The sequence below is a fragment of the Aulonocara sp. 'chitande type north' Nkhata Bay genome, linkage group LG3 (assembly GCF_057382095.1).
Source record: "Aulonocara sp. 'chitande type north' Nkhata Bay isolate Kocher_YH1m ecotype deep benthic linkage group LG3, A_spYH_male_GT1.1, whole genome shotgun sequence".
Classification (NCBI taxonomy): Eukaryota; Metazoa; Chordata; class Actinopteri; order Cichliformes; family Cichlidae; genus Aulonocara; species Aulonocara sp. 'chitande type north' Nkhata Bay.
The window spans coordinates 75,010,360-75,036,162 of record NC_141346.1 but is presented as its reverse complement, the minus strand read 5'-3'; the positions used below and the strand labels follow the sequence as shown (position 1 = coordinate 75,036,162).

General features: G+C 42.7%; 1 protein-coding gene across 1 annotated transcript in view; it reads left to right on the top strand.

Moving 5' to 3' along the window:
• Positions 1–25,803, top strand: part of LOC147337028 (uncharacterized) — a 642,403-nt gene that overhangs the window by 503,722 nt on the left and 112,878 nt on the right. The window contains exons 25-29 of the mRNA XM_086286246.1: positions 1,193–1,369; positions 3,798–3,971; positions 8,689–8,865; positions 11,086–11,259; positions 22,603–22,776. Of these exons, the coding sequence (XP_086142372.1) occupies positions 1,193–1,369; positions 3,798–3,971; positions 8,689–8,865; positions 11,086–11,259; positions 22,603–22,776 (876 nt within the window). The remainder of the gene's footprint in view (positions 1–1,192; positions 1,370–3,797; positions 3,972–8,688; positions 8,866–11,085; positions 11,260–22,602; positions 22,777–25,803) is intronic.

Here is a 25,803-nt window from a genome sequence, read left to right as displayed (position 1 = left end):
ATAAAGAGCTCCTGTGATGGTGGCAAAGAAATGAGCAGCAGACGGCCGTCTACATGTTGTAGTGGTTTACAGTCACCAGGGGGCGCCGTCACGGCCACGCAGTCAGTGGGCTGCTCTGCTTATGCTGTTGTTGGTGAAGCTGAAGTGAAAGCGAGTGTTAAAACAATGAAGTGTCCACTGCAGCCTCCATCTGAGCTTCTCATGTTCTTCTTCTTTGATCCTTTGTGTTTGTGCTGAACACTGCTGTCGCTCTCTTCCCTGTTCCCGCCCACTTTCTAACCAATCAGCATTGGAGCGTGCACAGCGTCGTCCACACTGAGCTTTGTTGTGAGCACGTGGACTCGTCTGCAGAACATTTCCAGTACAATAACCAGCTGTGCATGCGCCCCAAGCAGCAGCTTCAAGCTCACCTCAAAGAAGTTTAACAGGAAGGACGACTCGTCCATCATGCGTCCAGCTGTGACCGTGTCCACAGCAGAGTGTCACCGAGGCTTAATGCTAACACGCACACATGAAGCTAATACCACCACGAGCAGCTGCTCAGTGGATTTGGAGGAGAAATGTCTGCAGCTTCTCACAGGCAGTACGCAGAATGTGGATCTCCACAAAGACTGTGGAGACCTCGTCCCAGACTCAAAATCAACACTTGTCTGCACAAAACTTCTCACACGTTCCCGTCACAAGTGTCTTCTAAGTGAAGCTACCAGGTTCAGGTCCAGCTCTGTTTATTTGGGGCTGCAGTAGATGGGTGATCCATCCTCACAGATACCAGATATGCAAACACAGCATCATACAACACAACCAAGAGATCCAAAGAATTTTCTCTGCATTTCTGTGGCTGATGCTGCTGGAATGAAGCTGTTTGAAACCTTGTTGTTCTGCACTTTAGGACCTGAAGAGGAACCTGAACCTCTGTGCAGAGGTTTCAACTCTGAGGATTCCTGTTCAGTTTTTTCTCTTTCACACGGCAAAACTTGACAACTTTATGATAAATGTACAACTTCAATGTGAAAAATTCATTTTTTTTTCTCTTGTTTGTTTGAAGTTGCTTCCTGTTGGCTTCAGCTGTTTGGAGTTTCCATTTTCTAAACTTCTACATTCTGAACCTTCTTCAGCTCTGAACAGATGATGAAACACTGAATGATTTCAAGCACTTTGTCTAATAAACTTACATCTTTCATTTTTTATTCAGATTGAAGGACTGTGATTTGTCAGAGATCAGCTGTGATTATCTGGCAGCAGCACTGAAGTCCAACCCCTCCCATCTGAGAGAGCTGGACCTGAGTCACAACGAAACCCTGCAGGATTCAGGAGTGAAGCAGCTGTGTGTTCTTCTGGAGAGTCCAGGATGTGGACTTGAAACTCTGAGGTCACTCACATGTTTTAGTTGTGCTGAGATGAATATGATGTGAAAGTTGTGCTGACACTGTGGATCAGTAGGCCCGCAGACCTCTATACAGGAAGTCTGGTTCTACTCTTTGTAGAACTTCTGATCCTCTGAGTCTGACTCAGTAGATAATGCAGAGTTCTGAGCTGATGTGGGTGAGAGGACTCAGGCAGCCTGACAGAGTTGATGTCCAGGTCTTCCCTGCTTGTCCTGATACAAATAAACATGAGTATCCTTGCAGGTCAGATCTCATCAGTCACACCTGTTAGTGCAGTTCTCCTCTAGATTGTAGTGCTTGTTAAACTAGGATGATTTTAGGAGCCTGCACCGCAGACTCCAAGGGAAGATATGACTTGGAAAGACTAAACCAACCTATTAGAGGTGTTTGCACTAACATAGATAAATACTCAGATTTACACCTTTAGTGTCTCACAAAGGGTTGAAAAGTGAATGTGCACAGAGAGGTTGGTGGTGAGACGGGCACTTCCAGCACTGTAGATGTGATCCAGATCAGTGTTCATGGAAATAATCCGGAGAGCAGGATTCCTTGATGAATGTCACATCTTCTTAAAGTTATAATCCACAGGGAAAACTGTGAAACTGTCGATCTGATATCTACTCAGCCAATCAGGTGTTTACATGCCCTTCACTGATCTTCAGCCTCACCTTATCATCACCCCCTCTCTCTCTCTTTTACACCTCAATTATCTTCACTTCACATTTCAGTCAGTTCAGATTTCATTAGCACGTTCACTTTAGCATAATCCATTTTAATCCAAACACCTTTCTCTTTAAACTCTGTTTGTCAGTCACAGTATATCCAGTACAATCCTCTTTTTCACTGCGTCACACACATTCAGAGATCAGAGTGTCCTGTGTGTGCTCTCATTCACTCACACTCACTCTCATATGGCTGAAATCTGTTTGTACACAGGCTAATCTGGGACTCTCCACCATTTGACACTAGAAATAAAGAATCTTCTTGGATGAGAGGTGAAAGGTGAAACGTCTTCAAAAAACTTAAAGAAGTCCAGATGCCTTTTTTTCTAAGCTCTTTAGATGATGGTAAATGGCCTGCATTTTGTATAGCGCTTTTCTAGTCCATAGGACCCCAAAGCGCTTTACACTACATTCAGTCATTCACCCATTCACACACTGGCGATGGCAAGCTACATTGTAGCCACAGCTGCCCTGGGGCGCACTGACAGAGGCGAGGCTGCCGGACACAGGTGCCACCGGGCCCTCTGACCACCACCAGTAGGCAAACATGGGGTTAGTATCTTGCCCAAGGATATTTGGCATGCAGCCAGGAGGCAGCCTGGGATCGAACCACCGACCTTCTGATTAGTGGCTGACCTGCTCTGCCGCCTGAGCTACAGCCACCCCAATGACTGCGAACCTTCACAGACACCTCATCAGTGGGACTCTCAGAGCTACCAGCCCTTTGCTACAATCACAAAGATCTTCATTGAAATCAATGATATCAAAGCTGGAATCAAATGAGTCCAAGTCTTCTGCTGATTCAGCATCACATTCATCTTTGGTCCTTGTTCTGCATCCCCACCATGGACTTCATTCCTTTCCGAGTCAGCCTTGAGTGTCCTTTATTCAACCTATGCTCTGCTTTACTTTTAGACCTGATTTTAGCTGCTTTATCTCTCTTTCAACAAGTTTCTGTGCCTCGATCTTTTTCTTCTCTCCCTCATAACAAGACAGCTTCTTCTGCCTGAGAACATGTTGGACTGATTTACTAATCCAGGGCTGATTTTTGGGGAAAATAATTCCTGTTTTCAAAGTAATCCCCATTTTTCCCAGAATGAAATGTAAGTAGAAATCGATGATCTAAGTGAGAACATGAGCCTTTAAAAAGGCTCTTCTGAGGCTGCTGCCAGTGGTCAAAACCTCCAACAAAGCTCTGTAAGTAAATATGTGATCATAGCTTTAGTTTTTAAATGTTTATTCTAGTTAACACAGATCAGGTGGAACAACTCAAATAAAATATCAAAAATATTAAGTGGTCATCGGTACTCAGTTTGTTCAATACTGAATACAATGGAGCACAAATTGTCCACGTTTCTGAAATATTTCTGGGTGTAACTGTCACCAAAGTGCAATTTAGACCTGGCCTGTGGTTGTTATCTAAGTGATAATCATCAATTCTACTAAAACAAATACAAAATAAAGAAATTTGACACATTCTGTTGATATCAAAAGCACACTGAACAATTCAGTGTTGTTTTACTGCTGTTCTCTCTTCACTTCTTCTCCTCTGATTCTCTCCACATGTTGCTCTGCATCAGTGCTCAGTTTCCTGACAAAACAAGATGAAATATTGCTAAATATAATAGTATCTCATTACGCTTCAACATAAGTGTTTTATTTTTGTAATTGTTTCTCTGTTATTTTTCAGACTGAGTCACTGTGACCTGTCAGAGAGAAGCTGTGAAGCTCTGGCCTCAGGTCTCAGCTCTCAGACCTCTAATCTGAGACAGCTGGACCTGAGTAACATTAACCTGAAGGATTCAGGCGTGAAGCTTCTGTCTGAAGGACTGAAGAGTCCACGCTGTACACTGGAAACTCTCAGGTGAGATCAAGCATTTTTCTTTCATCAACTGACAGAATTAGCAGATTAATAATAAGGCAGTCCTCTAATAAGAGGAGAAGTGGAGGTGTTTTGAAGGGCAACATACTCTTATGTTAACAAGACAGGAAGTAGTTCCTGGGAACTGCTTCCTTTGTTATTGTCTAAGTAGAAACATGATGGTGAAACAGTGATGAGTTTGCAGAGGTGGATCCACAGCACACAACACAACAATGCTGTTGCGTGCTGAAAGCAGACTTCTCACAGATTCTGAGGCTGCAGGTTTCATCACTGTCCAACCAAAATTCACTGAACCAGCAGTAAATGAACGTCCAAAACGACGCTTCATGTTTAAAAAACAGATGATCAGGGGGATTTGTGTTTACATCTTTTTTGTGTAATCTGTTCACCTGCTGTTTCAGCTGTTTGGTGGTTGTTGAGATGGTTTTGTGAACTTTTAGCTGAGATTCTGACGTTTCTGTAGATACCACACATGTCTAATTACTTTGTACAGCATGAATGGCCATAACGAGGTTTTTAACAGTCAGAAAAGTTGTAAAACTTCAGAAAATATAGTTAAAAGTCCAAAACCTTCTACGTCTGGTGGCTTGTGGTAAGGAGCAGATCAAATGAGTAAAGAATTACGTTATAATTATAAATGGCTTCAACAGCACATTCAGGTCTGTGAGACTCATTCAGACACTGAGCCGTGGCTCTGTGCTACATGCACATATTTCTGCATCTCTGCCATTCAGACACACTTTATATATAGTTTATTTTATGTAGTATTCAATACTGAACTGTACATTTAGTCTTTTTAAAGGCAGCAAGTTTTATTCAGTGTTTTCATAAAAGCCTTATTTTTATCCATTTAGTGCTATTAGGAAGAACACGTGAGGTTTAAGACCTGGACCAGTTTGAAACCTTTTGTCCTCCACAATGGAAAATGGGTGGAAATAAAAATGGGTCTCACTTTAGCCAGCTCCTAATTTTATCAGTTCTACTCTCAGCGTCTCCTGTATATCTCCTGTATAAATGTTGCACTCAGCTTTGTGGTCTCCAATATCACTGAAATGCAGCCATATGCTGCTCATTTTGCCTTTTCACTCTTTCCTGACACGCTTGCATTTCAATACAGCTCCCATTTCTCTGTGTACCTGGGCCCGTATCCCTAAAGATTCTGAGAATCCTCTCAGAGAGCTCCTAACGTAACCTAAAAATTCCTTGCCAGGAGTTTTAGCTTAGAAGTGATTCCAGAACATTTTCAGTGAACTCTGAGCAAGGAATGGATGGGAAATCCTATCTTAGTGAGGAGGTGTGGTTGACCCGTTGCTAGGTATGAGTCATCATTTCAAAAGCCGTGATTGGTTGATCCTACAAGTTTGATGGAAATGAGCTTTTGGTGATAATGAGCAAAGGATGTACCCTCAAATCAATAAACATAATTATACACTCTAATCTTATGCTAACTGTAATTGTAAATAATATTTCACATTCAAGAAAATATCTGGAAAATTAATAGTAAGCTGTAGGGGTTATAGGTTTGTTGCTGGCCCAGTTGGTGAACGAACATAAAGGTATGTTACGAGGAAAATGTGGCCCAACTGTCACTAGCCAAGGCAAGAGGCACGCCTGGGACACAATATCAGAATAGCCCGGCTGATCAAACACCATTCCCATCCGCAGCACCTGCTCCGTCAGCATCCCTGCAGGAGAGCAGATTGCAACTCACAATTGATGTGTGTGAACAACAAAAAAAAGTCCTTTCCCTACAGGAGGAGTACTACCGCCTTAACATTGAACACCTAAAAAATAAACCATTTACAGATTGTGTTCTGTGTCTTGCATTTAACAATTGCAGGTGATGTGCAGTAAAACTGTGGTAGTTCTTAATACCATCAAAAGTTCTCAAAAGACATGGGGCTTCAGCTTGCCTGAAATGTAAATTTGTGAAGTTTGCCCTGTAAGGCAGTCCACTCTGTGTTGTCTTCGTATAGCTTTGAATAATTACACAGCATCCACTTGTGTTTTGCGAGCGTCTGCTCCAAACATTTTATTATCATTCACAAGTCAGTCTTCTTTTATAGAGGCATTCATGAGCCCTCTCAAATACAGCGCCCCCTACTGGCAAAACCCCATTAGCACATGAACACCCCCACATTACCACATCCCCTTTTCTCTGACAACACAGGTCCCACGAATCAACATATACACATAATTGTATTACATCAATATGTCTTCTCCTTTTTTTTTTCTTTTTTTTTTACACCATCAGAATATTAGATAAAAACAAATCCAGTCGTAGCTTTACAAATTAAGCCTAACTGGTCTTTGGACCTTACGCTCTGACCTCCTCAATACCGGTTCTGAAACAACTGCACTCTTCTCCTCATGTCCATCCAATGGTTTCAAACCAGACACTGTCTCTGCATGTGACACATCAACATTTTCATCTTCCTCACCAGATTGTTCCTCCTGAAATGTCTCTTTAGTCTTCAGCAAGTTACGACGGTTCCTTCTGAACACGTCCTTCTTCAGTTCTTACGTCATATGATCTCGGACCTGCTTCCTGAAGAACAATGGCTTTCCTGCTCCATGCATTCTGATCTTGAATTCTCACTACATCATCCTTTGCAAGCAACCCAAGTGCTCTTGTCCCCTTGTCGTATCGCAGTTTTTGTTTCCATTTCAGATGCTCTTGTTTTTTTATAATTCCTTCACTCTGCTTGCATTCTGGATAGCAGGGCAAAGTTGTGTGTAGCTTACGATTCATCAGCAATTCTGCAGGGGATAAACACAGTCAAGAGGAGCAGTCCTGTAGCTCAGCAGAGCTAAATAAGGATCTGATCGACTATCTGTAGCCTTCTTCAGAAGCTGCTTGATGATATGCACTCCTTTTTCAGCCTTGCCATTTGCCTGTGGATGTTGAGGACTTGATGTGACATATTTAAAGCCGTATTCTCTTGCGAAATTCTGCCATTCTTTGCAATTATAGCAAGGACCATTGTCACTAATGACAGTTTCAGGTATTCCATGCCTTGAAAAGATAGACTTCACATGTGTGATCACATTACTAGCAGTTGTACTTGTAAGCAGAGCAATCTCAGGAAAGTTAGAGTAATAATCGATCACCAACAGATAGTCTTTCCCATTAAAATGAAATAAATCTGTTCCGACTTTCCTCCAAGGCGCTGTAGGAAGTTCAGGAATCATCATGGGTTCTCTTGCCTGTCTGCTCTGAAACTTGTTACATGTTTCACACTTTCCGACCATGGTCTCAATGTCTTTATTAATGCCAGGCCAGTACACAGTGTCTCTAGCCTGCCTTTTACACTTTTCTATTCCCAGATGTCCCTCATGTATTCTTTGAAGTATCAACTGTCTCAGACTATGTGGTATCACAGTAGTTATTCCAATCACTGCTGTAGGAGCTACATTTAGTCACAGCTGACTGTCTTCTTTGAACAATCACAATGACTACTGTTGGTAAAACAAGCACACAAAGAACCAATGAGAGTGAAGAACAGGATAAAGAGCTCCTGTGATGGTGGCAAAGAAATGAGCAGCAGACGGCCGTCTACATGTTGTAGTGGTTTACAGTCACCAGGGGGTGCCGTCACGGCCACGCAGTCAGTGGGCTGCTCTGCTTATGCTGTTGTTGGTGAAGCTGAAGTGAAAGCGAGTGTTAAAACAATGAAGTGTCCACTGCAGCCTCCATCTGAGCTTCTCATGTTCTTCTTCTTTGATCCTTTGTGTTTGTGCTGAACACTGCTGTCGCTCTCTTCCCTGTTCCCGCCCACTTTCTAACCAATCAGCATTGGAGCGTGCACAGCGTCGTCCACACTGAGCTTTGTTGTGAGCACGTGGACTCGTCTGCAGAACATTTCCAGTACAATAACCAGCTGTGCATGCGCCCCAAGCAGCAGCTTCAAGCTCACCTCAAAGAAGTTTAACAGGAAGGACGACTCGTCCATCATGCGTCCAGCTGTGACCGTGTCCACAGCAGAGTGTCACCGAGGCTTAATGCTAACACGCACACATGAAGCTAATACCACCACGAGCAGCTGCTCAGTGGATTTGGAGGAGAAATGTCTGCAGCTTCTCACAGGCAGTACGCAGAATGTGGATCTCCACAAAGACTGTGGAGACCTCGTCCCAGACTCAAAATCAACACTTGTCTGCTCAAAACTTCTCACACGTTCCCGTCACAAGTGTCTTCTAAGTGAAGCTACCAGGTTCAGGTCCAGCTCTGTTTATCTGGGGCTGCAGTAGATGGGTGATCCATCCTCACAGATACCAGATATGCAAACACAGCATCATACAACACAACCAAGAGATCCAAAGAATTTTCTCTGCATTTCTGTGGCTGATGCTGCTGGAACGAAGCTGTTTGAAACCTTGTTGTTCTGCACTTTAGGACCTGAAGAGGAACCTGAACCTCTGTGCAGAGGTTTCAACTCTGAGGATTCCTGTTCAGTTTTTTCTCTTTCACACGGCAAAACTTGACAACTTTATGATAAATGTACAACTTCAATGTGAAAAATTCATTTTTTTTTCTCTTGTTTGTTTGAAGTTGCTTCCTGTTGGCTTCAGCTGTTTGGAGTTTCCATTTTCTAAACTTCTACATTCTGAACCTTCTTCAGCTCTGAACAGATGATGAAACACTGAATGATTTCAAGCACTTTGTCTAATAAACTTACATCTTTCATTTTTTATTCAGATTGAAGGACTGTGATTTGTCAGAGATCAGCTGTGATTATCTGGCAGCAGCACTGAAGTCCAACCCCTCCCATCTGAGAGAGCTGGACCTGAGTCACAACGAAACCCTGCAGGATTCAGGAGTGAAGCAGCTGTGTGTTCTTCTGGAGAGTCCAGGATGTGGACTTGAAACTCTGAGGTCACTCACATGTTTTAGTTGTGCTGAGATGAATATGATGTGAAAGTTGTGCTGACACTGTGGATCAGTAGGCCCGCAGACCTCTATACAGGAAGTCTGGTTCTACTCTTTGTAGAACTTCTGATCCCTGATCCTCTGAGTCTGACTCAGTAGATAATGCAGAGTTCTGAGCTGATGTGGGTGAGAGGACTCAGGCAGCCTGACAGAGTTGATGTCCAGGTCTTCCCTGCTTGTCCTGATACAAATAAACATGAGTATCCTTGCAGGTCAGATCTCATCAGTCACACCTGTTAGTGCAGCTCTCCTCTAGATTGTAGTGCTTGTTAAACTAGGATGATTTTAGGAGCCTGGACCGCAGATCTAAGGGAAGATATGACTTGGAAAGACTAACTAAACCAACCTATTAGAGGTGTTTGCACTAACATAGATAAATACTCAGATTTACACCTTTAGTGTCTCACAAAGGGTTGAAAAGTGAATGTGCACAGAGAGGTTGGTGGTAATACGGGCACTTCCAGCACTGTAGATGTGATCCAGATCAGTGTTCATGGAAATAATCCGGAGAGCAGGATTCCTTGATGAATGTCACATCTTCTTAAAGTTATAATCCACAGGGAAAACTGTGAAACTGTCGATCTGATATCTACTCAGCCAATCAGGTGTTTACATGCCCTTCACTGATCTTCAGCCTCACCTTATCATCACCCCCTCTCTCTCTCTTTTACACCTCAATTATCTTCACTTCACATTTCAGTCAGTTCAGATTTCATTAGCACGTTCACTTTAGCATAATCCATTTTAATCCAAACACCTTTCTCTTTAAACTCTGTTTGTCAGTCACAGTATATCCAGTACAATCCTCTTTTTCACTGCGTCACACACATTCAGAGATCAGAGTGTCCTGTGTGTGCTCTCATTCACTCACACTCACTCTCATATGGCTGAAGTCTGTTTGTACACAGGCTAATCTGGGACTCTCCACCATTTGACACTAGAAATAAAGAATCTTCTTGGATGAGAGGTGAAACGTCTTCAAGAAACTTAAAGAAGTCCAGATGCCTTTTTTTCTAAGCTCTTTAGATGATGGTAAATGGCCTGCATTTTGTATAGCGCTTTTCTAGTCCATAGGACCCCAAAGCGCTTTACACTACATTCAGTCATTCACCCATTCACACACTGGCAAGCTACATTGTAGCCACAGCTGCCCTGGGGCGCACTGACAGAGGCGAGGCTGCCGGACACAGGCGCCACCGGGCCCTCTGACCACCACCAGTAGGCAAACATGGGGTTAGTATCTTGCCCAAGGATATTTGGCATGCAGCCAGGAGGCAGCCTGGGATCGGACCACCGACCTTCTGATTAGTGGCTGACCTGCTCTGCCGCCTGAGCTACAGCCACCCCAATGACTGCGAACTTATTCAACCTATGCTCTGCTTTACTTTTAGACCTGATTTTAGCTGCTTTATCTCTCTTTCAACAAGTTTCTGTGCCTCGATCTTTTTCTTCTCTCCCTCATAACAAGACAGCTTCTTCTGCCTGAGAACATGTTGGACTGATTTACTAATCCAGGGCTGATTTTTGGGGAAAATAATTCCTGTTTTCAAAGTAATCCCCATTTTTCCCAGAATGAAATGTAAGTAGAAATCGATGATCTAAGTGAGAACATGAGCCTTTAAAAAGGCTCTTCTGAGGCTGCTGCCAGTGGTCAAAACCTCCAACAAAGCTCTGTAAGTAAATATGTGATCATAGCTTTAGTTTTTAAATGTTTATTCTAGTTAACACAGATCAGGTGGAACAACTCAAATAAAATATCAAAAATATTAAGTGGTCATCGGTACTCAGTTTGTTCAATACTGAATACAATGGAGCACAAATTGTCCACGTTTCTGAAATATTTCTGGGTGTAACTGTCACCAAAGTGCAATTTAGACCTGGCCTGTGGTTGTTATCTAAGTGATAATCATCAATTCTACTAAAACAAATACAAAATAAAGAAATTTGACACATTCTGTTGATATCAAAAGCACACTGAACAATTCAGTGTTGTTTTACTGCTGTTCTCTCTTCACTTCTTCTCCTCTGATTCTCTCCACATGTTGCTCTGCATCAGTGCTCAGTTTCCTGACAAAACAAGATGAAATATTGCTAAATATAATAGTATCTCATTACGCTTCAACATAAGTGTTTTATTTTTGTAATTGTTTATCTGTTATTTTTCAGACTGAGTCACTGTGACCTGTCAGAGAGAAGCTGTGAAGCTCTGGCCTCAGGTCTCAGCTCTCAGACCTCTAATCTGAGACAGCTGGACCTGAGTAACATTAACCTGAAGGATTCAGGCGTGAAGCTTCTGTCTGAAGGACTGAAGAGTCCACGCTGTACACTGGAAACTCTCAGGTGAGATCAAGCATTTTTCTTTCATCAACTGACAGAATTAGCAGATTAATAATAAGGCAGTCCTCTAATAAGAGGAGAAGTGGAGGTGTTTTGAAGGGCAACATACTCTTATGTTAACAAGACAGGAAGTAGTTCCTGGGAACTGCTTCCTTTGTTATTGTCTAAGTAGAAACATGATGGTGAAACAGTGATGAGTTTGCAGAGGTGGATCCACAGCACACAACACAACAATGCTGTTGCGTGCTGGAAGCAGACTTCTCACAGATTCTGAGGCTGCAGGTTTCATCACTGTCCAACCAAAATTCACTGAACCAGCAGTAAATGAACGTCCAAAACGACGCTTCATGTTTAAAAAACAGATGATCAGGGGGATTTGTGTTTACATCTTTTTTGTGTAATCTGTTCACCTGCTGTTTCAGCTGTTTGGTGGTTGTTGAGATGGTTTTGTGAACTTTTAGCTGAGATTCTGACGTTTCTGTAGATACCACACATGTCTAATTACTTTGTACAGCATGAATGGCCATAACGAGGTTTTTAACAGTCAGAAAAGTTGTAAAACTTCAGAAAATATAGTTAAAAGTCCAAAACCTTCTACGTCTGGTGGCTTGTGGTAAGGAGCAGATCAAATGAGTAAAGAATTACGTTATAATTATAAATGGCTTCAACAGCACATTCAGGTCTGTGAGACTCATTCAGACACTGAGCCGTGGCTCTGTGCTACATGCACATATTTCTGCATCTCTGCCATTCAGACACACTTTATATATAGTTTATTTTATGTAGTATTCAATACTGAACTGTACATTTAGTCTTTTTAAAGGCAGCAAGTTTTATTCAGTGTTTTCATAAAAGCCTTATTTTTATCCATTTAGTGCTATTAGGAAGAACAGGTGAGGTTTAAGACCTGGACCAGTTTGAAACCTTTTGTCCTCCACAGTGGAAAATGGGTGGAAATAAAAATGGGTCTCACTTTAGCCAGCTCCTAATTTTATCAGTTCTACTCTCAGCGTCTCCTGTATATCTCCTGTATAAATGTTGCACTCAGCTTTGTGGTCTCCAATATCACTGAAATGCAGCCATATGCTGCTCATTTTGCCTTTTCACTCTTTCCTGACACGCTTGCATTTCAATACAGCTCCCATTTCTCTGTGTACCTGGGCCCGTATCCCTAAAGATTCTGAGAATCCTCTCAGAGAGCTCCTAACGTAACCTAAAAATTCCTTGCCAGGAGTTTTAGCTTAGAAGTGATTCCAGAACATTTTCAGTGAACTCTGAGCAAGGAATGGATGGGAAATCCTATCTTAGTGAGGAGGTGTGGTTGACCCGTTGCTAGGTATGAGTCATCATTTCAAAAGCCGTGATTGGTTGATCCTACAAGTTTGATGGAAATGAGCTTTTGGTGATAATGAGCAAAGGATGTACCCTCAAATCAATAAACATAATTATACACTCTAATCTTATGCTAACTGTAATTGTAAATAATATTTCACATTCAAGAAAATATCTGGAAAATTAATAGTAAGCTGTAGGGGTTATAGGTTTGTTGCTGGCCCAGTTGGTGAACGAACATAAAGGTATGTTACGAGGAAAATGTGGCCCAACTGTCACTAGCCAAGGCAAGAGGCACGCCTGGGACACAATATCAGAATAGCCCGGCTGATCAAACACCATTCCCATCCGCAGCACCTGCTCCGTCAGCATCCCTGCAGGAGAGCAGATTGCAACTCACAATTGATGTGTGTGAACAACAAAAAAAAGTCCTTTCCCTACAGGAGGAGTACTACCGCCTTAACATTGAACACCTAAAAAATAAACCATTTACAGATTGTGTTCTGTGTCTTGCATTTAACAATTGCAGGTGATGTGCAGTAAAACTGTGGTAGTTCTTAATACCATCAAAAGTTCTCAAAAGACATGGGGCTTCAGCTTGCCTGAAATGTAAATTTGTGAAGTTTGCCCTGTAAGGCAGTCCACTCTGTGTTGTCTTCGTATAGCTTTGAATAATTACACAGCATCCACTTGTGTTTTGCGAGCGTCTGCTCCAAACATTTTATTATCATTCACAAGTCAGTCTTCTTTTATAGAGGCATTCATGAGCCCTCTCAAATACAGCGCCCCCTACTGGCAAAACCCCATTAGCACATGAACACCCCCACATTACCACATCCCCTTTTCTCTGACAACACAGGTCCCACGAATCAACATATACACATAATTGTATTACATCAATATGTCTTCTCCTTTTTTTTTTCTTTTTTTTTTACACCATCAGAATATTAGATAAAAACAAATCCAGTCGTAGCTTTACAAATTAAGCCTAACTGGTCTTTGGACCTTACGCTCTGACCTCCTCAATACCGGTTCTGAAACAACTGCACTCTTCTCCTCATGTCCATCCAATGGTTTCAAACCAGACACTGTCTCTGCATGTGACACATCAACATTTTCATCTTCCTCACCAGATTGTTCCTCCTGAAATGTCTCTTTAGTCTTCAGCAAGTTACGACGGTTCCTTCTGAACACGTCCTTCTTCAGTTCTTACGTCATATGATCTCGGACCTGCTTCCTGAAGAACAATGGCTTTCCTGCTCCATGCATTCTGATCTTGAATTCTCACTACATCATCCTTTGCAAGCAACCCAAGTGCTCTTGTCCCCTTGTCGTATCGCAGTTTTTGTTTCCATTTCAGATGCTCTTGTTTTTTTATAATTCCTTCACTCTGCTTGCATTCTGGATAGCAGGGCAAAGTTGTGTGTAGCTTACGATTCATCAGCAATTCTGCAGGGGATAAACACAGTCAAGAGGAGCAGTCCTGTAGCTCAGCAGAGCTAAATAAGGATCTGATCGACTATCTGTAGCCTTCTTCAGAAGCTGCTTGATGATATGCACTCCTTTTTCAGCCTTGCCATTTGCCTGTGGATGTTGAGGACTTGATGTGACATATTTAAAGCCGTATTCTCTTGCGAAATTCTGCCATTCTTTGCAATTATAGCAAGGACCATTGTCACTAATGACAGTTTCAGGTATTCCATGCCTTGAAAAGATAGACTTCACATGTGTGATCACATTACTAGCAGTTGTACTTGTAAGCAGAGCAATCTCAGGAAAGTTAGAGTAATAATCGATCACCAACAGATAGTCTTTCCCATTAAAATGAAATAAATCTGTTCCGACTTTCCTCCAAGGCGCTGTAGGAAGTTCAGGAATCATCATGGGTTCTCTTGCCTGTCTGCTCTGAAACTTGTTACATGTTTCACACTTTCCGACCATGGTCTCAATGTCTTTATTAATGCCAGGCCAGTACACAGTGTCTCTAGCCTGCCTTTTACACTTTTCTATTCCCAGATGTCCCTCATGTATTCTTTGAAGTATCAACTGTCTCAGACTATGTGGTATCACAATCCTATTGCCTCTCAACAGCAGTCCATTTACCACACTGAGCTCCGATCTAACATGATAATACTTTGAACAAGACCCTTTGGGCCAGTCTCCTTGGATATTTTCCATCACCATTTGCAGCTCCCTGTCGGCAGCTGTCTCCTCGCATATTTGTTTTATTTTTGCGTCAGAAACTGGCAGAGACTCCACTATCATATTAACATGATCGCCTACGTCTTTCTCAGTGGAGCTTGCGTGACACACCTCTGATGGTCGCGACAGTGCATCCGCTAAAGCTAAATGCTTCCCTGGTGTGTATATCAAGTCAAAGCTGTACCTTTGTAGTTTCATCATGAGACGTTGAATCCTCGGCGACATCTCGTTCAGATTTTTCTTAATGATTGACACCAAAGGACGATGATCTGTCTCAACTGTAAAGGTAGGAAGACCATAAACATAACAGTGAAAAATATCAAATCCATATGCCATTCCGAGACATTCTTTCTCAATCTGAGCATATCTAGCTTCAGACTTAGTCATGGATCTAGAAGCATAAGCAACCGGTTTCCAGCCCCCTTCTTCAGCCTGAAGTAAAACAGCTCCAAGCCCATCCTTTGAGGCATCTGTCGAGATTTTCAGACTCTTAGTTGGATCATAATAGGCAAGCACTGGGCGCGTTGTCAGTGTGGTTTTTAAATCATTCCATTCTTGTTCATGCCTCGCTGACCATTTAAATTCTATGGAATCACGAAGTAACTCCCTTAGTGCTGATGTTCTCACTGACAAGTTAGGTATGAATTTTCCTACAAAGTTTATCATCCCCATCACTCTGAGCACACCTCTCTTATCTGTCGGGCGTGGCATTGTTGCGATGGCTTTTACTTTTCTTTCATCTGGCTCAATACCTCCAGCAGAGAATTTGTCTCCCAGAAATGTTATTTCCTTCACACCAAAATGACACTTGTCACGATTTAGCTTTAATCCATTCTCCCTCATCCACTGCAGCACCTTCACCAGTCTTTCATTATGTTCTTGTAGGGTGGAGCCCCATGTAACCACATCATCAACATAACAGCGAACACCTTGTAAACCCTCTAACATGTTGTCCATGGCACGATGAAAAATCTCAGATGCTGAGATTATGCCAAATGGCATTCTGAGGAATCTATACCTGCCAAAAGGTGTATTGAAAGTACAGTATTTTGAACTTTTCTCATCCAGCTTTATTTGCCAGAAACCCTGTGCTGCATCTAGCTTTGAAAAGTATTTGGCACCTGCCATTTCACTTGCAATCTCTTCACGCTTTGGTATCTGGTAGTGCTCACGTTTTATGGCTTGATTTAAATCACCAGGGTCCATGCATATTCTCAAATCATTGTTTTTATTCCTTTTATCCACACACACCATTGAGTTTACCCACGCAGTCGGCTCTTCCACTTTTGTAATGACCTGCAACTGTAACATCCTGTTAAGTTCTTTCTTCAAACGGTCCTTCAGTGGAGCTGGGACCCTACGTGGTGCATGGATCACTGGCTTTGCATCCTCTTTCAGCTGGATACTGTAATTGCATGGTAGACATCCCAAACCTTTGAAGACATCCTCATAATGCTGTACAATGGAGTCAACTGCTCCTCGCTGTCCACTTTCTATTTCTGGACAGCCGATGTGGTACACTCTTTCTACTAGGTTCAATCTTTTGGATGTCACGCCACCCAGCAGTGATTCACGACCTTCTGGACCAACATTAAACAACACATCATAATCTTTATGTTTTATTGTCACTTTAAGCCTGCATTGACCACTGCTTTCAATATGCTTTCCATTGTAGTCTTTTAGAGGTACTCTTTTCTTTATTATTTTGGGCTTTGGTTTCATAGCATGGATCTCTGTCATGCTGATTAGGTTTGCCTGCGCACCTGTATCGATCCTTAGCGCCACCAAAGTTCCTTGTATTGGGAGTGAAACAATCCACGTGTCGTCATACTCTGAGCATCGCCCACTGTCCTCTGTTTCGTTATGCTCACTTTTCACATCCTCAAGTGACACCATGCCCACAAAGAAAGTCTCGCTTAAGTCAGTCTCTTCAACTACATGCACTGATTTGGGTTTGACTTTCGACAGACATTGTTTGGCAAAATGATTTTTTCCATCGCATTTCAAACATCTTTTCCCATAAGCTGGACACTGTCTAAGTGCATGTCTGCTACCACATCGCTTACAGGAATACACTGTATCCTCTTTGCTGGGCTTCTGCGACATATTCTTTTTAACCACAGCTATTCTTGCACCATCATGTACTGCAGCAACGCTCGTCTCATTAAATGTCTTTGCATGCTGCAGGGCTAACTCACTCGCATGACACAGTCTTTCTGCCTCATCCAGAGTTAGCTTGGAATCTCTGAGCAGCCGTTCCCTAGTCCGTTTATCATGGATCCCATACACAATTTGATCACGAACCATAGAATCTTTCAGCTCTCCAAAATCACATGACTGTGCCTTTAGCTTCAAATCAGTCACAAAGCAATCAAAAGTCTCTTCTGGTTGCTGCATCCGAGATCGGAAAACATACCTTTCATATACTGTGTTCTTCTGTGGTGAACAGTGTGCATCAAACTTTTCAATCACTCTGTCATACGTACTCCTGTCACCAACTTCCTCAAACTCAAACGTGTTGAAGACTTCAATGGCTTGAGGACCAGCTACCGTGAGCAGCAATGCAATCTTCCTGGCATCGGGTTTAGAGTCCAGTCCCATGGCAGCCATGTACAGCTCAAACTGCTGCTTAAAACACCGCCAGTTGCTGTCCACATTCCCCACCAGTTTTAGTCCATCCGGAGGCTTCAAACTTTCCATCTCAAACAGAACTTTGAGCTGCTATTGCTTCCGCTCTCCCACTTTTACTCCTGGTACCATGTGTTGTCTTCGTATAGCTTTGAATAATTACACAGCATCCACTTGTGTTTTGCGAGCGTCTGCTCCAAACATTTTATTATCATTCACAAGTCAGTCTTCTTTTATAGAGGCATTCATGAGCCCTCTCAAATACAGCGCCCCCTACTGGCAAAACCCCATTAGCACATGAACACCCCCACATTACCACACACTCTGGGCTAGGTTCCCCTGTGGAATGTAAATATCTTCTTCACCACCATTCTCATCGTTGTCTTCATCCTCATCCTCATCGCCATCCTCCAGAGGTTCTGCAATCTGTCTAACCTTGCAAATATTGTGTAATATTGCACAGGCTATGATGACTTTGCTGACTTTTTCAGGCCTCAGACGCACCTCTCCGTGGAGAACATGAAAGCGCCTCCTAAGCTGGCCTATGCCACGCTCCACCACCGCTCCACCACCGCTCTTGTTGTCTTGTGGGCCCTACAATAGAATACTGCTTTAATTATTTGATGGAAATATTGCACTACTTGGATGCTCTAACATATTGCTTGCATTTCATTTCCATGATTTTTGTATTGTTTGGCTTACCTGTTATAGTTTAGTTGGGGCCCTTGGCGTGGCTGGAGGTAATGTGTAAGGAGCCATGGTTTGCATGGGTAGCCACTGTCCCCTAACAAGTGGCAATTAGCTGGCACATAGCGTCTCTCAAAAAGCTGTCTGATGCCACTCTCGGAGAGCATTCTCGCATCATGTGTGCAGCCTGGCCATTTAGCCACCATGTCCAAAATCTTACAGGCCGCATTGACGACTATTTGCACATTGATGCTGTGGAAATTCCTCCTGTTAACAAAGACAGCCTCGTCCTCTGATGGCGCAATTATTCTCACATGTGTTCCATCAATTACACCCACAACGCCAGGGAATCCTGCAATGTCCATAAATGCCCTTTTATGTGTGTGCAAAGTGCGGGCATCCAGCGGGAATGAAACAAATTGTGTCACAATATTAGGTTCTGACAAAGCTGTCAGTGTTTGGGTGATGACTCTGCTGACAGAGGATTGGGACAGACCCAAGTCATCACTGCTGCATTGTTGCATTTGCCCGGTTGCCAAATACCTCAGTGTTGTGATTACTTTCGTCTCCGGTGTAATAGCGTTGTGGCGTCGAGTTGGTGAAGTAATTGCATCTCTAAGGAGATCCACCACAAACATGATTCCTGCACGATCCAATCTGTAGCGTCTCAATAATTCCCTGTCATGCAGTGTTTGCAGGACATCACTCCTGCCTCTTCTGTTGGCCATTTTGTGCAGCTGCTTAGGGGAACTCCACTAAAAGTCCTCTTCCCTGCTCTTAGCAGATCTCGCCTTAGGAGCCCTTTTAAGCGCTAGGAATCTTGAGGAATATATTATTTTATATTTTATATTAACTGGGATTGTCGTGTCACTTTTAGGGGACATTTTAAGAAAACGTCATGATTCTGAGAATTTTCTTATAATTTGGCTGCTAGGAGCCACTTTTTACACAAAGATTCTTTAGGGATACGGGCCCTGGTCTATACCACTACCCTTGCTGTCTATGGGACATGTCTTCTTTCACATAATGGTATGATCCCAGTCTGTCTCTTAAAGTGTTTGGCCACATGGTTTGCTCATCAGAATAAAACCTCAGCCGTGCTCACATTGATTATCAGCAAGCCTGAAAATTCATCAATATTTGACATATGAAATTATCTCAAGGGCTGGATTTGGCCCACGGGCCATATGTTTGACACCCCTGGTTTACACAGTTTGGTATTCAATGTACAAGTGAGCTAGCTCTCAGCTAACTAGCAGACAAGCTAACTGCTGGGACTGCGTCTTTCTAACAAGAGAGTCAGACACTCAGACTGGTTTTCTTTGTGGATGATGATGTGTTCTCACACTGATCCTTCATGCTGATGCTGCCATCCACCCACTGCTCCTGGATTCCTCATCATCATCTCCATCAGCCCTCACAATACTCCACCTTCTTCAGCTTCATGTTCAGCAGCCTGGATGGACAGTAATTCTTTCCATGGGTTATGGTGGGACATTGAGAGCTGAAGTCAAACAGCAGTGAGAATGAAAGACTGATTCATTTCTATTTAGTCTTGTGATGTGCAGCTTTGTTCAGAGCATTAAGGCCCAGCAAAGATTACTGAGGTCATAGAGTCCTGATGAAACCTGTGTGCTTATAGAAACTGAGACCAGATGAACCAGAATAGAAGGACATTAAAATGAAGTGTCAGCTACACAAAGGCAAAGCTATTCAGTTGTTGCTGTGAGTTATTTAAATGGAGGATGGAGTCAGACTTTAAGCTGCTGGACTCAGTCACTATATCCTGTTGTCCTCATAGAACCTGGACACACAGACTCACCTGTGACACAGTGACACACAGTGTGGGCTACACACACATTAGAAAGTGGATCAGTCACACTTGTGCAATCATTTGTTGTGCTGGGAAACCATGAACACTTTGAATCACATTAATGGCTTTGTTACAGCAACATTCAATCATGAGTTCAAAAGTAGTGCATTGTGTACTTATTTTAATAGTACTGCAGTATGAGAAGTGCAACATTCAGTGTGCAGAAACAGATCAGGTGCTTTCTAACAGCAGTGTTCCCTTTAACACAGCAGCAGTTCAACATACAAATTCAAATTCAAATTCAAATTTTTATTTGTCACGTACACAGTCATACACAGTACGATATGTAGTGAAATGCTTGGACAACTGCTCGTGACCTAAAGAAAACAAAAAAGGAAAAGGCTATGAATAAGATAGGAAATAAATATGAAAAATTAAAAAGGGTAAATTTAACTAGGAAGGAATAAAATATAAATTAAGGTTAAAAATGAAATAACTGTACAACACACTGGGAAAGAATAAGATAAAATATATAAATTAAATTGAAAATAAAATAACTGTACAACAAAATACACAATATAGAACTATATAAGAATGTATGAACAAAATACACAAGAAGTATAAATAAATATATACACAATAACAGCAGCAGTGATTTAAGTGATGAAGTGAAAACAATGTCCAGAATGTCCAGTGTGTGTGTAAGAACTATATGTGTGGGTCAGTACTGTGTGGTGGTGTGATTGTGATTGAGAGACCATATCGCCTGCGGGAAGAAGCTCCTCCTCAGTCTCTCTGTGTTGGTCTTCAGGGAGCGGAATCGCTTTCCTGACCTCAACAGAGAGAACAGTCTGTCGTTGGGATGGCTGAGGTCCTTCACGATCTTCCTGGCCTTGGTCCAGCACCGCCTGCTGTAGATTGAGTGCAGGTCAGGGAGCTCGGAGCGGATGGTGCGGATGATACCTTTGATCAACAGCAAGTGAACATTTATAAATGTGTGTTTCCAGAACAGGAAGCAGCAGAACTATTGTTCTGTTATCAGGCAGCAGCACAAACGCTCATCAGCTCATTTACTGTGCAGGACTTTGAGTGTGTGAAGTGTGTGTTTGTGCTGGATTTCCTTTGGAGAATCTCAGTCAGAAACCAGACAAAGAAAAACTCTTTCAACAGTCCAGGTTGAGTTGACAACATGAACTGCATTTATCTTCCTCTGACTGACATGTTCTTCCTCCTCTGCACCGAGCCAGCTGCTAAGACTCACAAGCTCATTGACATTTTCTGATGATAAAGAAACTCTCTTCTTCTGCACAATATGAGCAGCAACAGAGAAGAAGCTTTCACAGGTACAGATGTTGCAGCTGTGGCCAAGTACATGTGCTGCATGTTGGAGCAGCACTCTAATGGACAGGCCTCTGTACTGATGGTGGGCTCTGCTCTGTATCCACCACACTGTTCTCAGCTGAGTCTTCCTCCTGTTCACACTCTGATGAAGCACCAACAGGGCCAACTTCTTCTCTGGTGGCTCGGATGTTGTTGCTTCCACAGGTTTCCTTCCAACAACCCTCTGTTCCTGCAGTAAGTTCAGTAAGATCTGGGTAAACACTTGAGCTCCTTGAATCTGGCTCCAGCAGCAGTTTTCACATATACAATGTTGGCATTTTTCTTGCGTGTCTCCAGGTCTGTTCTGAATGTAGACTTGAATTTGTTTCAGTTCCAGTTTTAGAGCTCTAAAGTGCAGCTATCATGTTAGGAATAGACAGGAACACTGAGCACACTGAGGTCAAATCTTTATTTTACCACTCGCTGCATTCTTGATGTTCATGAATTCAGCAGGTTCATGATTGTCTGCAGCATTAATCTCATATTTCCATTAAAAGTGTTGAATTTGACTGTTTGATGTTCTTTATGATCTCTGGCACCAGTTCATCTGTAGGCTGAGCTCAGTCCATCCATTTAGTGAAATGATGTTTAAAGGTCTCCTTGTTCTGTGAGCGTGCACAGATCCTGAAGCAGAAAGCCTGGGTTACAGAGAAATGATCATCACTGTGATGATGCTCATCATCTCTGACTGGGATTTGAGGTTTTGTCAAAGCAGCAAAGAAAGCCTGGCTATGTTGGACTGGGTGTGGAAGCAGCTCCCAGTTTGAGTTCAGGAGACAGACACCCTCTCTACTTTGAAGATCAGCTTCAAACTTTCCTTTTTGATAAAGCTTATAGTTCGAGCTGGATCAGGTGACCCTGAACCATCACTTAGTTATGCTGCTATAGGCTCAGGCTGTTGGTGGACTTCCCATGATGCTCTGCTTTCTTCTCCCCTCTTTTCACTCCTGATGCTTTTATATGTCACTACTGCATGTCCTTAACTTTTGTCTCTCTGTTTTGTTCTTGTCTCTCTGAGCTCATCTCTTCTCTTTCCCCTCACCCTGCAACCAGTCATGGTAGATGCTCCTCCTGGAGCCTGTTTTCACTGGGAGGATCTTTGTGTCAAAGGGAGTTCTTCTTCCCACCATCACCAAGTGCTGCTCACAGTGGAGAAGGTTACCTTACACTGTTAAACAGCTTCAGATGACTGTTGTTGTCTGTTGGGTATTGTCACTTATAAATAAAGTTACAATGGATGGATAGATGTTATTGTGACAAAGAGAAAACAACTGTTGACAGATTGTTGTTTTGTGTGTCTGCAGTCTGTCAGGCTGTCTGATCACAGAGGAAGGCTGTACTTCTCTGGCCTCAGCTCTGAGCTCCAACCCCTCCCATCTGAGAGAGCTGGACCTGAGTTATAATCATCCAGGTCCCTCAGGAATGAAGCTGCTCTTGGCTGGACTGAAGGATCCTGGCTGGAGACTGGACACTCTCAGGTATGAAGAATGTCTGATAGAGGAGGAAGAGCTGGAAACATTTCCTGTGTCTTTCACTCACTTCCTGTTTGTTTCCTGCAGATGACACATGAACAATCACACATGCAGGAATATTTTCAGGGACAGACACACTAGTCTAGCTGGATAGTTCATGGATATTTATGTAGGGGTCTCCAAGGAGTCTGTTTGCAGGAACATTTAGGTCACAGTTGTACCTGATATAGATACCAGTGTACCTAATAAAGTGTCAGCTAACATTTGGAAATGGAAGCTTAAATAATGACAAACTCTACATTCACAGCTGAATTCACAATAAATTTGTTCTCAAGTTCACATTTTTCTGTTATTGTTCTCAAACAACAGAATGAGAATGAAATATTGATTCTAACAGGGCCCATAAACAGCATTAGCTTAGCAGCATTAGCTTATCAGAGTTTCTATCATGGTCACAGAAATCTTTAGCAGAGAAAAGTGGCCTACTTAGCAATAGCTGCTCAAGTTGTATAAAGAAAGGGAAAACAGTATTAGCATTAGCTGCTAATGGCAGCTTACTTAGCATAAACTCTTCACATCTTTATAATGCAAGGGAAAGGAGTCACTCGTGGAAGCCTATTTAGCATTAACGTCTCACATCATTATAACACAAGAGAAAAGGGTATTAGCATAAGCTACTAATGCTTATTCACCTCAAATTAGCTTTAGCTGCTAATGGTAGCCTACTTAGCATTAACTCCTCACTAATATAATGCTAATTCACATCAAATTAGCATTAGCTGCTCATTGTTATAAGGAAAGAGAAAACGGTATTAGCATTAGCTACTAATAATTATTCAGCCCTAATTAGAATAAGCCTCTAAAAGCAGCCTACTTAGCATTAACTCCTCACATCGTTGTTACCCAACGGAAAAGAGTATTAGTATTAGCTACTATCATTTTTAATAAGTAAGAGAAAATAGTGTTAGCATTATTGAATAATGCTCTATATATATATATATATATATATATATATATATATATATATATATATATGCCTGAGGTATTCACTGAGCACTCGGTCAGTTGGGGCCATCTTCCCAATGTATTCTTGGATGTTCCTTGTCTCATCCTGGACTGTGGTGCTGACACTCACCAGTCCCCGGCCCCCTTCCTTCCGCTTAGCGTACAGCCTCAGGGTGCTGGACTTGGGACCGAGTGCTCAGTGAATACCTCAGGCAGCAGAAACCCAAGAAAGAGGAGGGAGACGAGGAACCATCATGGAAGGACAGGCCCCTGCACGGTATGTACCACCGGCAGATAGAGGAGGTGGCTGATATCCAGAAATCCTACCAGTGGCTGGACAAAGCTGGACTGAAAGACAGCACAGAGGCACTAATCATGGCAGCACAAGAACAAGCTCTGAGTACAAGATCCATAGAGGCTGGGGTCTATCACACCAGGCAAGACCCCAGGTGCAGGCTGTGTAAAGATGCCCCAGAGACTATCCAGCACATAACAGCAGGGTGCAAGATGCTAGCAGGCAAGGCATACATGGAACGCCATAACCAAGTGGCCGGCATAGTGTACAGGAACATCTGTGCCGAGTATAACCTAGAAGTCCCGAGGTCAAAATGGGAGATGCCCCCAAGGGTGGTGGAGAATGACCGAGCTAAGATCCTGTGGGACTTCCAGATACAGACGGACAAAATGGTGGTGGCTAACCAACCGGACATAGTGGTGGTAGACAAACAGAAGAAGACGGCCGTAGTGATCGATGTAGCGGTTCCGAATGACAGCAATATCAGGAAGAAGGAACACGAGAAGCTGGAGAAATACCAAGGGCTCAGAGAAGAGCTCGAGAGGATGTGGAGGGTGAAGGTAACGGTGGTCCCCGTGGTAATCGGAGCACTAGGTGCGGTGACTCCCAAGCTAGGCGAGTGGCTCCAGCAGATCCCGGGAAAAACATCGGAGATCTCTGTCCAGAAGAGCGCAGTCCTGGGAACAGCTAAGATACTGCGCAGGACCCTCAAGCTCCCAGGCCTCTGGTAGAGGACCCGAGCTTGAAGGATAAACCGCCCGCAGGGGCGTGCTGGGTGTTTTGTTATATATATATATATATATATATATATATATATATATAGAGCAGCTGGATAACGATTACCGACACTAACAAGCTGATCTACAATACGGCAGCAGTGATCAGTGAGATGCTTGGCTACAAGTTGAACAGCCACAAGGGGCAGTACCCTCCATGGAGAAGGAGGCTAGAGGGCAAGATCAAAGTAGCACGGAGGGAGGTATATTAGTGAGGAGTTGATGCTAAGTAGGCCTACTTAGCATCAACTCCTCACTAATATAATACTAATTCACGTCAAATTAGCATTAGCTGCTAGCATCAGCCTACCTAGCACTAGCTGTTCACATTGTTAAAAGGGAAGAGAAAACAATATTAGCATTAGCTACTAATAATTATTCACCCCTAATTAGAATTAGCTACTAATAGCAGTATACTTAGCATTAACTCCTCACATTGTTATAATGTAAGGGAAAAGAATTAGCATTATCTAATAATGTTGACCTTGGCCCACTGGAAAAGTTAAGAACTAAAGATTTAGGAGTGTTTCTCGATAGCTCTTTCTCATTTGAGAAACAAATGAATTGTTATTAAAACCAGCTGTAAGGTTTATATTGTTGATTGTCATTTATGCTTAGAAATATTTACTCATATATGCTTAGAGTTGTATAATCGATTGCATAATGATAGAGGTTTGATCCTGAGTAGTCTGTAAAGACTCTGTGTGCCTTCCAGAGTGCTCTGGCATGCACACACCACTTGGGGCCACGAGAGAGGTCGTACCCTCTCTTACTGATTTATGGTGTAGGACAGGGGTCTCAAACTCAATTTAGCTGGGGGCCGCTGCAGGCAGAGTCTGGGTGAGGCTGGGCCGCATTAGGTTTTCCACAAGAAAGGCATGGTTAAAAAATTCCAATCTTCTCAAATCTCTTTATTTTTATTTTTTAACACAAAATATGAAAAATAAATAAACAAAT